Here is a 14,434-nt window from a genome sequence, read left to right as displayed (position 1 = left end):
TCAATTTATCGTCAATTTTTTGTTCCAACTTTTTTTGGGAAAAAAAAAAAGAAGAGTATTTCACTTTCCCATTCCATCATCTTTTCATTTTCATTTTTTTTAAGCTAGCAAACTTCCTGCTTCCAAGGTCCCAATACAAGAGAAATGAAAATGCCTTTTCCTTTATAAAACACAGCAGAACCATTGCTTTGGGAGTAATTTCGACTTTAAAAAGGGAACTTGTACAAAACGCAGCCCACAAAAGTAGAACAATGGAAAATTTGAGTTCTTACAAAAGATAATGATTTCTCCTCTATATAATTAATAGGGGACATATCTCTCCCGAGTGCAGCAATTTTAACAGAAGACAAATTTTATCTTTAAACTACTTGACATTATCTTTCCAAAATTCCTGAAGACAGCAGGGGGAATTGTACAACCACTCTGTAAACTAGTCTCGAAAGAGTGTTACCTCTACTTCATATACTAGAGAACCACATTAGCACCAAGCATTAAAAATTGACCTGGTCATTTTGGAGCTCTTTCAAGTAGTTTGCAGATACTTAGAAGGGAGACTTTTTCCTCTTAGCAGTAAATTCCATTTCTTATTGATCCGTGGATTTCAAGAAGCTCAGAGTAACTGTGAGTAACTAATTCTGGCATTTAATTTCCTTCCTTCTCTATAACCAGGGGAAAATTAGTCATACCAGTCATGCACTGAGAGCTCTCAACTAGGGAAAGAGAGGAAAACTCCTGTTGGCCTTTGTTCATTTCTCCTCCTCAGATGACATACGGGAATGTGCCTGGAAGGGTTTTCATGCCCCCTTTCCAGGTTTTAAGATCTCTGCCTCAAAAAAGTTCTCACAACATGCGCAGCACGGCAAGCGAAGAGTTAAAACGGGTAGGAATACATACAGGGATGTGAATTCAAAGAGGTCGGAGGGGCAAACTTCATCCACTGAAACTGGCAGCAAATGGCACTAGTCTGACGGTGGAAGAGGACGAGGCTTCAGAAGTAAATGAGCCTGCCCTTGGCAAAGAGATGCAGGCTGCTTCCAGTCACCTTTTTGTCTTTTTGTGTACTTGGAAAGGGCTTCCAGAAGGTTTGCTCTGTGATTTTCACGGGGTCTGAGGTGAGGTGACTGACCAGACTGCAGTTCCCCGGTCAGCCTGCTTTGCCCTTCTTGCATGCAGGTGCAGTCAGCATTTGCATTTCTCCAGTCATAAGCAAACTTCTCCAACATCCAAGACCTTCCAGAGATGGCAGTGACCTTGCACTGACATCAGCCAGTTTTTTTCACCATCCTTGGATGCCTCCCACCTGGTCCCGGGGTTCTGTGCAAATCCAACCGACTGAGCTGCTCCAAAATAAAACTTCCTTCTCTTGTGGCTCTTATCCCACAAACTCCGCTAGTCTGTTTAGGGATCTGGGAGATGCGAGTGCAAGCCTTGCCACTGCAATATTCAGGTTTAGACAAAACATGACTGCTGCAATGTGCCTCATACGTCCAGAGTGGAAAGCGTTGTGTGCAAAAGACGAGGCACGGATATTTATGCACAATGTATTTGCTCTCTGAAAACTGGTTTTGATAGGAGCAATATCCACTTAAACAAACCAGGACTGATCCCAAAATTACTGAAATCAATGGGAGAACTGTCACTGACTTCAAAGGAGTTTGGGTGAGAAGCCTGGGGGATGCACAGGGATTTTATCTGAGTTTTTGCTAAGCTAATACAGGGCCTACGGCCATATCAGACAGAATAAGGCTCTGATCTTCCCTGATGTCGGGAGACACATCTGAGAGATTAGATCATCTCTGGATGGAAAAAAAGGAGCAAATCCAGAAAACACAAGAACTATGGCTGAACATCTAAGCAATACTCAGCCACAAATACCAAGCAGAAGGAGATAGAGGACATCAAGGGCAGAGAAATCGTTTCCAAAGTCCAATGTAAATGACAGAACGACCAATGATGGACTTTGCTGAATTAAAAGTTGGCTCTACAAGTACATGTGCAAATCTTTAAAAGAGCATTACATTTATTTCCTGAGGGCAAGTTTTAAACTATTGGCCTCAAAACAAGTGTCCAGCCAGAGATTCAGAGGTTACTCTTAGTTCATGAAATCCCTGCTCCAGCTTAGGATGGACTTGCTTTCCATTTCAGAACTAAAACTTCTGAACTTACCTAAGCCTTCAGGATAGTTTCAGTGAATTAAATATACACCAAGAAGAGAGGGCTTAAAAGAGATATGCCCTGTAGTTAATATGCTTATACACAGCCACTGGTGGAATTGCTTACGATTTTCTGCTTAAAATAGTCTTTCAAGAGTACGTAATTCCATGCACGAAATGACCTTGTAACATTTCCACCAAAAGTGTCTTGCAGTAGTCAGCTGAAATATGAGAAAACCCATCACAGTCTACTGGGAACCATAAATTCAAGAGGCTGCTAAAATGGAAGCATTTATTTTACTTAGAATATATCATCTGGTCCTTTTGCCAAATAGCCATATATACCTTTTGGTAAGATTTTTATATAAGATACCATGATTTTTTACACTGTAAATAAAAATCTTTGTTTTTCATTCATTAGGAAATATATTAACGTTATGGTGTATTCCCTTAGAGTTATTTTTGATCTAAAAAATGAACTAAATTCTAAATACCAACATTTTTATTTAAAACCAGAAAGAACACTGCTCAGAATGGGATAAAGCATTATGTGTTAATAAAGTTACCGTTTCTGAAAGGATCACTGCTTCAGACTGCTGCAGAGAAATATCAGTAGGTTTAAATTCTTTATCAAATATTTCTTGATGCTTGCTGTTCCGTTTCTCCTTCTTCTTTTCTTTCTTATCTTTATCTAGGTCATCCTTGTCCAATTTATCTTGAGACCTAGAATGCATCTTTTTTGGCAGGAGGGGCTCAAGCACAAACCTAAAGAAAATTGTTCAACAGATCAATAAAATACAATTTTCAAAACACCTAATTTTAATTTTCATAGTCCCCAAAGCCTCACTTTAGTTAAAGATGATTTGCTAATCAGTAAAACTCTATTGGAGAGAAAACGTGTGGGCAGAAGGTCAGAACAATCATTATTGTCTCACTTTAAAATTTACTGCAGAACTGCTGAAGGACCAATAACGTATTTCCCTGCTCTATAGTATATTTATTATTTCACAGGTACACAAACTTCTGAATTTCACTCTAAGTGGTTATATAAAAATGAGCCCAAGATATATATGGTGGCACCACAACAGGCATGCTAACAGACCCCTGGGAACTCAAGCGGAGATCAGCACTGTGCAAGTGAGGGTGACTGGGCAGGGCTTTAAGAAATGTCACCTCCACTACCTGAGCTCCTTGGAAGTAGCTGATATGTCTACCGATGGCTTTAAGGATTTCTTCAAAAAAAAATATCCAAGTCCTCACATTCCTCCTCTTTTTTTTTGGCGGAGGAAGAGGATATATTTATTCCCTAGAAAAGGAATAACTGTTGAGAAGTTGTTTTTTAGTGGTGTAGTGAGCTTCTGTTGAACATGCACAACACAACAAGCTTTCTAATGCTTGTAACTCGTCCAAATCACAGTCTGTTTTCATGGAAAAGCCAAAAAGCATCACATCTGTACCAGTCATTGCACTGAAGTATGGAGGTCTAACCACAGACGCAATAACTGTTTCTTTCAGTAATTACACAGCGTTAGGATATATATGACATGGGTATGCACAGATATATTCACCTACAGCACACACTGACGAAGATGAGACAGGAATGAGGAGCTCAGAGCATTCTGATATTACAGAGAAACTCAGGAATGATCTTTCTGACAATAACTAAGGGCCAGGTTATTTGCCAAGGAGTGGATGTTTTCCCACCTGGACTCTTCCACACCCAAACCCATCTACTTCACATGTGAATACATGCATGGCTGACACACCACTACCGTCATCTCTGAAATTTCTACAATACACAACTTTCTGTCTTCAAAGAAAAAAAATACCTTAGGGCTTTAATGAATTTTTAAAGTAAAACTTCGCTTTTTCAAAATAGTTTTTATTTTATAAGGAAAGACTATTCTAAATAATACTAGAACCCTTTTAAACTAATTTTTTGCTCGGTAATTTAAAGGAATCATTCTTTTACCTCACCTTTTTAATGACTAGTTTAAATAAAAGGCAAAGAGACATTTTGCTCTTAATTAGCTAAAAGATTCTTAGCTAGACCTAAAGTGTTTTATAATTTATACTATTAACTTACCATACTAGTAAAATCATAACCCAGTTAAAATTATTCTAACAGAAGTTAAGAGGATGTCACAAATCAGTGTATTAGAAAAACCAAACCACAAAAAAAAAAAAAAAACAAACAAAAACCCTAAAACAATCAACCAACCAACCAAAGGAAAGTCGCTTACCTTTTAATTTTGGGAAAGTATTTATGTTGCCATGATGATGCACCCACATAAGCCAGACTCCTAACGGTGTAATACTGGGGGGGGTTCACATTTCATACAATTCACAGGGAAGCCACCCTAATCATCAGCAGTATCCAGCACAAATAAATTCTATATCGTGTTACTTTGTGACTATTTGTTTTTGTTGTTGCTATTGTTGTTGTTTCAAGCACTAAAGGCCCTTTAGTTTCAGCATAATTACTCTCATTTGATGAAAAGATACTCAAAAAAGTACCTGCAGCAACAGCCCCTGAGTCATTGCCCTCATAACAGGAGCCAAATTCATACGAGCTGGGAGACAAAATTGCAAGCTTAGTTGCTAGACAGAGCTTCTTATCTCTCAGTGTCAAAGTGCTTCACAAATATCTTACATCCCATTTTACAGAGTAAAGGAAGGGGAATGACTTGCCTGGGGCTGCAAAGCAGGTCAGTGACAAAGCCTGGAACAGACTGCAGCTCCCTTGACATTGTGCATTTATTTTAGCTGCCTGAATCGAGCATTTTGGCTGTTTCTGAGGGCTGTGTTGTGCTGGATGGCGGTGACAGCCCCCTGCATGTGGCCGTGCTTTGCGGGCAGCTTGCAGGTTTACAGTAAGAATTGCCGTTCTTCACACAGTGATTAATTGCTTCCCTTCTAGGCACTCCTATTATTAGTACTATTAATTATTTGTACGTGGTGTATCAGTGATACAAATGGGCCAGCATGCCACACGTGTGCTGGAAGTACATGAGGACTTTCAACTTACGGCAAAATGCACAGGCAGCCTGGGCCTTCCCATCTCCCAGCTCGTGCCTCCAAGTGATCCTATCTGTACTGCCACAGGCCCATTTTAAGCAGAGAATAACCCAAAGGTCTTTTCTTGAAGTCAGAGGTTTATTTACACGTAGAGCTGGGAGTTGTAAAACACACTGTGTCAACGTCTGCTTTGAGTTTTTACTGTGTAAAAGCTCTGAAGCAGGGGAAGCTGGGCGGCAGCACAAAATACAAGGTGGGTGATCTGGGCAAGACAGTCAGCTCCATTTTAATTGTTTTTCATAGCTCCATCTCTAATCTTGTAAGTAACCTATCTTGAAGAGTGGGGAAATGGAATATAAGATGGATCAACTGACCATAAACCCAAGCAGACATAAGTAAGCTATGTAAACTCCTTCCAAGTTAGTAGGGACACACCATTCACATCATTCTTACTGTCAGTTGCATTTTAGAGGTCTTTCAGTATGTTTCTTAAATCTGATGATTTTTCTTCTCCTGCTCCACTGATCAAACAAATAAGCATTTCCTCAGTTCTTCTGAGTGATGGTATTTGTTCGCTATGTCTTCCTCGCGTGTGTTCCAGGTGTGTTGCCCCGGGCTCAGGGCAGGAGCTGAGCTGCACTGTGATCTTTGTGAGTGGTGGTTTTACACGTGTATTGAGTAGACTCATGAGATCCTCCAAAATTGCTAAGTGACATGCACTGCAACAACGCTGGGATGGAGATGCAAAAATTATGAAAGTAGCTTCCAGTGAAGAAAGAAAGATACACATAATGATTTTGAAGGGAAAAAAGAAAGAGGTTGAGGCAGGAAGGGAGAGAATTAAAGATGAGAAACAGAAAAGGAACAAAAACATTTTACTTCTGAGATAAAATGAAGTTGCCTGTTAGCCTGGGATGGTAGGCATGCACAAGTTCCAGCAAGGCAACTTCTATGGCTGAGTTAGTGAAAATGCATTAACATCTCTGCTGTCCTACGTTTACATAAACATGATTCATCATGTATGTGTTACAGAGGGGAATGTAATGAGATCTGAACTGTGCTGTTTGCGGTTCGTTCCCAATGTGTATGTAAACTGTTTGTAATCAAGGTAAGTATCATGTCGGTCCTTAGGTGCTGTATTTAATTTTACTTGATGCTTTTACTCTCTAGTCAGGTAATAACTCCCTCTGAAGGTGCACAAGGGACACTAACATTTCTAGTGCATCTCTGCATGTTGGCAGTCCTTTAGGAGACTTTTAAAAAACTGCCGCCTTGGTCAAATATTGAGTTTCTGGGTTACGAATATGCCTGGGGGGAGGAAGAGGGAGAAGGGAGTTCTGAGGCTGAGTGGAAAGAAAACAGATTATTTCTTTTGAGGGATGCGACTGTGAGACAGGGCTTATCAACAAAATTCCCAGATCTCATGTGAAATATCTTGATAACTTGAAGTACAATCTTGCCATAAGCAGCTTTCCCTCTGGCAGCAAGAGTGAGAAGAAATGATTGAGCAGTTAGCTAATCCCTTCCTTCTCCCAAGCTACACCTGTTTACCGCTACAAGACTGGCCAAATGCACGTCTCATCACATACTTTGCACATGATCAGTTCCAAACAATTACACTTGCAGTAGTTCAAAAAAGGGCAAAACTTATCTCCTGTTAGTTTGGGGATTTTTGCTGAACGCTTAGCTGATTTTTTTTTTCCTTTGTTTTAAACAGCACCAAGAACAGCATTACATTTATTTGCATTAAACAAACTTTTTTGTCTGTGTGCATTTTGTCTGCCTGGTGGTGTGGTGACAATCCTAAAAACCTAAAGTCTTGCTTTACAAAGATAAGCCCCGAATGGCTACTCCTTACGCACCCATCTGAGCCAGGTCGAGAAGGCGTGCTGTCTGAGGAGATAGAAGACACCGAGGCAACAGAGAGGGGTCTTGAAGACGATGGCATCGTGAACGATCTCACCATGGATCTTGGCCGACTGCCTCGTCTGTCATCCAGACTTGAAGGCTAAAATAAAAGAATATACAATCTTACTTCTTAAATCACAGTATAGCTGACATTTGGCTACCAAAACTAATGCAGGAAGTTCAATATTTTTTTTCCCTGTGGAATGTTATATTATTTAATTATACATTGTATTTAACAACAAAGAAACCAATTCCAAAGAAAATCAAATTAAAGGAATCAGAGGAAATACTTAGGTTCTTATTTATAAGCGCATGTAGAATTTTAAACGTATTCTGATGTTCATTTGCTTCGATGGAATTTACATTTTTTTTATACCTGGGTTTTTAAAAGGAGCTTTTTACAAACATCTTTTTTTTAACCCATCTCTGCAATTGAAGTGTCTGCTATGTCAGTATATTTAAATGAAATGGAGGTGTTTTAAAAACAAAACGAAACAAAAAACCACACCACTAAGAGGAGCTTTACGTCAAGAGTGCCAATTTACAGAGTGACATCTAGGGTAAGAAGAAAATATATGAAAGATTTTTTTTTTTTTGATGCAGACAATTTCAGAGTTCTGAATATTTATACAAGCTTTGTTAGTCATTAATAACTGATATATGCATAAAATAATTGAACTCTTTCAGTCAACAAATAAAAATCTCATGCTGTTTAATTACAGGTAGATTTTCCACCCTGGCAACTACTGGTAAATTGGCACTGTACAAGGAAGACAGTAGCAATAAAACTCCATCAATCCTGACAATTCTTACTGGTGGGTAGAAGGAAATGAGAAAGATAACACCACCTGTGTATGACTTTCCAGTCATCTCCCTGATGATATAAATGTGTATTTTTGAAGTGACTGACACGCAAGTATCATTAATGTCAATTATTTCTGTTTTCCTTGGGAATAAATTATTATTTGATCTTTTCGCTACCTTAGTATATTAGCGAGATGGGATTTGAAGGACTATAAATGGAAGAGCACTTAGAAGGATACTATAAAGACTGGCAAGTTCCACATAAGATCTCATCGTTCCCATTAAAAAAAACAACTCATTGCTATAGAAAAAAAAACACACAAACAAAAACTAATCTCTGAAGGAAGGCTTGTCATTAAATTCAACAGGATATTTCACTGGCATATACTATCCCACTGAGGTTTTGGGTTCTCAGAGAGGAGTGGTACTGGGCTCGCTTTGCTGCCCTGTCTGCTGCAGCATCTTCCTGGCCACTTTCACAGCCAAGGATGCAGTAAATCCCACTGAGGCTGAGCAGAAAGTTGAAGCTCTTTCACCATTTGCCTTGTTATCAGACTGCAGGCAGACTGCAAGTACCTTGGCACACGATATGCTGGCTTCCACTGCATTAGAGGATATATGAGTCTATTTTCTGGTAAATACACGAACATCCTTTGTATTCCAGAGCAGTAACAAGTGAGAAGATAAACACTGCATATGCGAGTTCCACAAACTATTGCAATTTCACAAATAAACCTATGAATTATAGCACATTTACAACATCATTGTCAGTACTACCAGTAGATAAAGATAAAACTAACCCAGCAGCCTTCAATGCACTGTTAGGGCATCAGTTTTGCATATTCAGCCTTAGAGCAACTCTAACCATTTACTTCTTAGGTCCTAGCTTTTTAAAACTCATTCACACAACACCATGCAATTTGTGTGGCTTTTGACAAAATTATCAATTATATTCTCAATTGAGAAGCTGTTTGCAGGCTTTTGGCCTTCTTTCCCTCTGGTTAACACTCCAAAGCAAAACACCACCTCATTGGGGAAAACATCAAATTCTTGTCTGTGACTTAAAGATGAAGCAAAAACTGGAAATCACTTGCTGGAATGACAAAAACATCAACTCCAGCACTACTAAATCTCATTAAGTAGCAGCTTAATCACTACGTAAGCAGCAGCCTCCACTTAGGGTGGTGCCAGAGTGTGTGAAAATCCAAGATGCAGGCTGCACATCGCTGTAGACCAGTATGGCCCTGGCACAGGCCCTGAAAAGGAACTACATCAACAGGAAGGCGACATTTGGCTCTAGAACAATCATGTCGTATCATCTCAGGTAGAGATTTAGTTTTTAAACAGCAATTCCTTAAAAATAGAATACTGAAGAATTTTCTGGAAGAATCCAGAAAATTATCTGGATTTTCAGGGAACAGGCTATTTAGAAATTGTTCCCATGCTAGCAAATCAAAGTACCAAGGCTTTCTGACCATCTCCTACAGCATCTTTAATATTAAATATTTACATATTTAATGATTTGATGGTTTCAAGTGTTGACCAGAGAACAACCAAGCAATCCTGCATCACCAACGCTTTTTTAATCAGTGAGAATTAAAACAGAGAAAAACAAAATTGCCTATAATTCACAGAAACTCCAAATCTGTTTGAAGCATGAAGTTAGCAGGCAACTTACCACAGCTCGGACACCGTACTGTTTTTCTACTTTTTCTTTTAGCTGCCGGAAGCAAGCCTCCATCCGCTCATGGAATGGCCTCAGTGCTTCTGTCACCTTCTCCCCATGAATGCGGATGCCCTCTGCCAGGAACGGGATCTGCAAAGCACAACCACGTCACCCTTAGTGTGCTGAGTCCTCTCCCAGCTAAAGACTGGGGCAAGATTGCCATGCACGTAGCAAGAGGAGTGAAAGATCTCATGGAATAAAAGCAATAATAAAAGCCATTTTACATGAAGCACAACATAGTAAAAAAGGATCTAAAAAATGTCATACATTATTTTCCTTTTGGACTGTTACCCACAGTCCTTTGAAATTAATATACCCATAGTTCTGCCCCGCAATCATGCACTGGAGGCACAGCTGAATTTATCTGGCAGCAGAAATATTCCTATTATGTTACGTTCACAAGCCCTAATACGTGCTGTACTTTAAAATGGCAAACTGATGAATGACGACTCTCACACTGGGTTATTAAAATCAGCCCTTTACCAGTTTCAGGAGGATAAAACCTTGAAGGAGAAAATATCTATGTGTTTTCTTTAGTAAATGCTCTCTCTAACTGCAAATGAGCTACATCCTTGGACATGTATATATTGCAGAGCGATATTTATTAATAAAATATATAGCTTTAAATGCTGAAAGCTACATTTCTCCTTAGAAAAAATATTTTATTTTATTTGAGAACAAAATAATGAAATTAGCTCTCTTTTGTAACTGAAAATAATCATCTATTTGCAAGGCTTCTGTCACAAAATAACCATGCCAACACAGGATTATATAATTAGTTCATAGTGTGGAGGTGTAGCTGACCTTTTAAAATGTTTTAAGAGAGACATTTTCATTCCCACAGCAATCCAGATATACCATTAGAGTTTTGTATCTGCAGCTTAGGAAAAATATTTCCTCTTCCAGGTCCTTTTCAGCCCACACAGTGCTCTGATTCTGACTTAGATATTCTCTGCAGCAATCAAGCTAAGAGGCTTCTTCTTAATAATTCATAATTAAATCATAATACTGATTAAAAACAGATTTTTCTAATAAGACTAAGCAGCAATCAGAACGAGTAGCTTTATTAGTAAGGAGAATAATAAATACACAGATGAATTACAGATGAACAAACTGAAGAAATCTTATCAAGATGATTTTGTGTTTGGGCACTATTTAAATGGACACGGTTTCTTTTCCTAAAAGATAGCCAAGACAACATTTTTCGCTGTTGTCAGTTTTATTTATAGTCATATGGATTTGCACTCTACAAAAATTAAGCAATAAATTGGAAAACTTCTCTGCTCTGAATAAGTAAATGAATTTCACAATGTTTGTAATTACCAGGCCACATTCTGACCCTCTTGCTTTGAAGGGGTAAGTGGTCACTTGGCTCATTCATTTGAAAGAACCTGTTGACTTTTTAAATAGATTCTTTAAAAAAAATCAAATAGCCCAGATGAAGTACACGCAGGGTCTGAAGCTCCAGCTCGGAGCTAATTTTTAAAAGCACAAAATGCACTAATGAGCCCGTCCTAGGGAGCGGGCATCTCCAATTTGAAGAAAATCAAAGGATATGAATTTTTTTTTTTTTTTTTGGAGAGAAATGTCCCAGACATGAAAAAAAATAAAAATAATGTAGGTGCTGCCTTTGAGTGCAGGTGCTAAGCAGAGGCTGAGCCAGGCAGGCTGGCAAGCGGCAGGCTTAGCTCTGAGGGGAGCTCCCCGGCGGACCCCGTGGCAGCAGACCCGGGCGCATGGCTTTGACTTGCTGTACATGAGGAAATCGGTGAGATCAGGCTCTTCTCTTCACAACACGGCAGTTCACAAAATGCACGTTATGCACTCGTGACATATGATACGGAATTCACAGAGAAGATGAAGCGGAGGCAGCAGCGTCATGAACCTCATTAGAGCAATGACAAGAAGTGAACATGAAGGCAGTGACGGTGTTTGCCTTAATTACTCTTTCTGCTCGGCGGTAATTAGCAGACAGGAGGGGTGCAGAGGAGGCTGGGCTCCGGCAAGCCACCGTGAGCTTCTGCCCCTCGGAGAAGCAAGCTCGTGGCCGGGCCTGCAGGCACAACGGGCAACTAAAGGCCGGCGGCTCCTGGCCCTGCTCAGTGAAGAGACCAGGCCTCGTTGCTCATTTAGTGAAACAAACTTTGTCTGTTAACCTCGAAATTCTTTCTGCTTCTCCTTTCCAGACACTGACGTCGGGAAATCTGGGTACGAGGCACTGAACTTTAAACCTACATGAACCTTTGATGCAGAAGCAGCAGCAGACTTTGCCACGCTCCTTGTCCTGCCGATTCATTTGGCTTTGGAGCAATTGATGCGTTTGCTTACGGCTTTATTTCAAAACATCCTACAGAGTACCCCAGATCTGGGGAGGGAAGGCAGAAAGTAAAGGTAACAGCAAGCAACTGAACTAGAAAAGAATGAGCTGAATGAGAAAGGAAACCAGCTCAAGACAGCATTTATCCCATCGATCTTCATTTTTTGTTGATTCTGAAATTTTATAAAGTTGCTTTGCAACTTAATATTATTCCCTGATTATTTTTCCCTTCCTCTTCCCTTTAATGTCTTGATCTGCTTGGCCAAAAACTATGAAAAGGGTACATAAATGTGAATTATTAAACAGCTTAATATAAAATCTTTCATAATAATAGTCATAAAATACAACTATAAAGCTTACTTTCTGTGTGCTACAATTCTTTTAGCTATGTAGAAGTAACCTAAGATTTTTAGGTGACATATTAGTTTTTGTATGTTGTAAATACATTAGCTAAATGGTGAGTGGCTAACATCATCAGTGATTCACTTCATTATCTTCATGTTAAAATAAAAAGATAAGCTTGAAATGATATAGTCACATGGAAACTAATTTTTCTGTGTGAAAAAGAACTAAGATGGACAAAAATGGACTTTGTTTTACTAGCAATATTTGTATGAAAAAACAAGGGAAAGAAACAAACAATTATTTTAATTAAATCATTCTTGGGAATTATAAAAGGACAATGTCCTGAAGAGCATGAATTCCAAAGAATGACTGAGACAAAGGTGAAGTAAGGGAATAGAAAAAATTAATTTAAATAGTCAGCTTGATAATACAACTGTCAGACGATTTCATATATCCAGATTGATTTATAGAGCATAAAGAAAATCTCTGTGTGATTACAAAACACCAAGAACCACATTATTGAAAAATGAAAACTCATTTTTGCTTTCAATCACTGTCAAGTCATTGATGAATTCAAACCACTGCCTTAGTTTGGAAAGTTTCCATAACAACTCTCTCTCATTACATGAGCTCTCCACCCTGCTCCCGTGAAGTTATTATGTGTTCTGAAAACTGAAATTATTTTAGAAAATGCTTAAGTCTTAGAATACACTAAATATATAAGAGACTACTACCAAAAGACAAAAAGACTATGCTAATTTATAACCACTGATTTCCACTCTGAAATGGCTACACCTCAGTGAAAAGAATTTCCAAAAAAAAAACCACAAAAAACTTTATTTTGATCCCTTTATCTTTCTGGTTCTTATTTGCTTTGGAATTATAATACTGATGGGAAATTATGAACTTAAAACCACTGAATAATTAAAATATAATGGGATTAGCTGCAATATGTATTTTAAAATAGTAACACTATTTTAACACACACATCACCAAAGTGAATCTGTGCTGAGGAAAAGTGTGTCTGTAATTCATTTGAAGTAGCTCTATCAGAGGCAAAAGCAGAGAGCTGACATGAAGTCAGTCTTCTGGGATCAAATTATTTTCCACTATAGAGTTTAAAGCTCCTAAAATCTAATCTTCTGTAAAAGCTCACAGGAAAGTGAGTAAGTAAATAAATATATATATATATTCTTTTCAAACCAAAAGAGTTTTTATTCAGTGATAGTTTTATGGCCTTTAGAGGATTTTTTTTTTAATTCTATATCTTTGATTCTGCTACCTCTAAAATTGAGTTCTACAGAAATATAAATTATTCCTTTTATTATAAAAATAAAATTGAATATAAAAAGGCAATGATGCACTTTGTTCTTCTATGGGAAAAACATTTCCAGTCATATTGGTATTTCTTTTTTTTAGTTATCACAAAACTATCTTGAGACCACTGGAAAACGTCCCCCATATGACTCTGGAACAAAATTGGAATTGTTTCCTGTCTGTTCTGCAAAATATTCTTCGGTATACGTAAGCACATTTCTTTATGCAAGAGGGTTCCTGCTTTGTTTAAGGCATTGGACTGGAAATCTGGGTTCTGTTGACAGTTCTGGAAATATTATCTGTGTAATCTTACATTTAAATGATTTCTGTTCTAATATGTCATAAAAATAGTAGGTAATTTCACCACATAATGTGGCATTTATGAATCATGAATATTGTTGTGCCATGTTAAGTTATACAGCAAATGAAGCAAAGGTTCAGCAAGGCCTAGATGAATTTACTAAATATTTTGCATTTAAGATTTGTAACTTTCACATTTAATATTGTGTACTAAAAGGTGCTATATGTATATATACAAATGGAAAATACTTTGTTTGAAGAAAGAAGTGAATATGTGAAGAAATACTCTCTCAAAGCAAGTAAGTAGTAGGAGGATTCAGCGTTAAGTGTTCTACCTGAGTGTTTGAGAAAAATTTCAAAAATCAGCCTTAGAAAGTTAAAATGCAAAACTAAATTGCCAATATACTAACCAACATTATTACAAAATATTTTCTCTTTTGAGTAACACGTGATCTTTACACTGTACTGCCATAAAAAAAAAGTCTGCATTTTCTCAAAAGTGACACTAAACTGCCTTTCTATGGCCAACCAGACTTAATATTTTTA

At 38.1% G+C, this 14,434-nt stretch overlaps 1 protein-coding gene and 1 long non-coding RNA gene across 5 annotated transcripts in view; one reads left to right on the top strand and one right to left on the bottom strand.

Moving 5' to 3' along the window:
* DOCK1 (dedicator of cytokinesis 1) overlaps positions 1–14,434 on the bottom strand; it is a 281,002-nt gene that overhangs the window by 17,257 nt on the left and 249,311 nt on the right. For all 4 annotated transcript variants that reach the window (XM_083844832.1, XM_083844833.1, XM_083844830.1 and 1 more), the window contains exons 47-49: positions 9,562–9,699; positions 7,034–7,179; positions 2,720–2,918 (exon numbers count right to left, since the gene is read on the bottom strand). In XM_083844832.1, the coding sequence (XP_083700958.1) occupies positions 2,720–2,918; positions 7,034–7,179; positions 9,562–9,699 (483 nt within the window). The remainder of the gene's footprint in view (positions 1–2,719; positions 2,919–7,033; positions 7,180–9,561; positions 9,700–14,434) is intronic.
* LOC310902791 lies at positions 2,928–14,429 on the top strand. Its single transcript, XR_014587008.1, has 3 exons — positions 2,928–6,279; positions 7,802–7,894; positions 11,796–14,429. It is a non-coding gene; the product is annotated as an uncharacterized lncRNA (long non-coding RNA).

The sequence above is a fragment of the Anser anser genome (genome assembly GCF_964211835.1).
Source record: "Anser anser genome assembly, chromosome: 7".
NCBI lineage: Eukaryota > Metazoa > Chordata > Aves > Anseriformes > Anatidae > Anser > Anser anser.
This window is presented reverse-complemented; position numbering and strand designations above follow the sequence as displayed.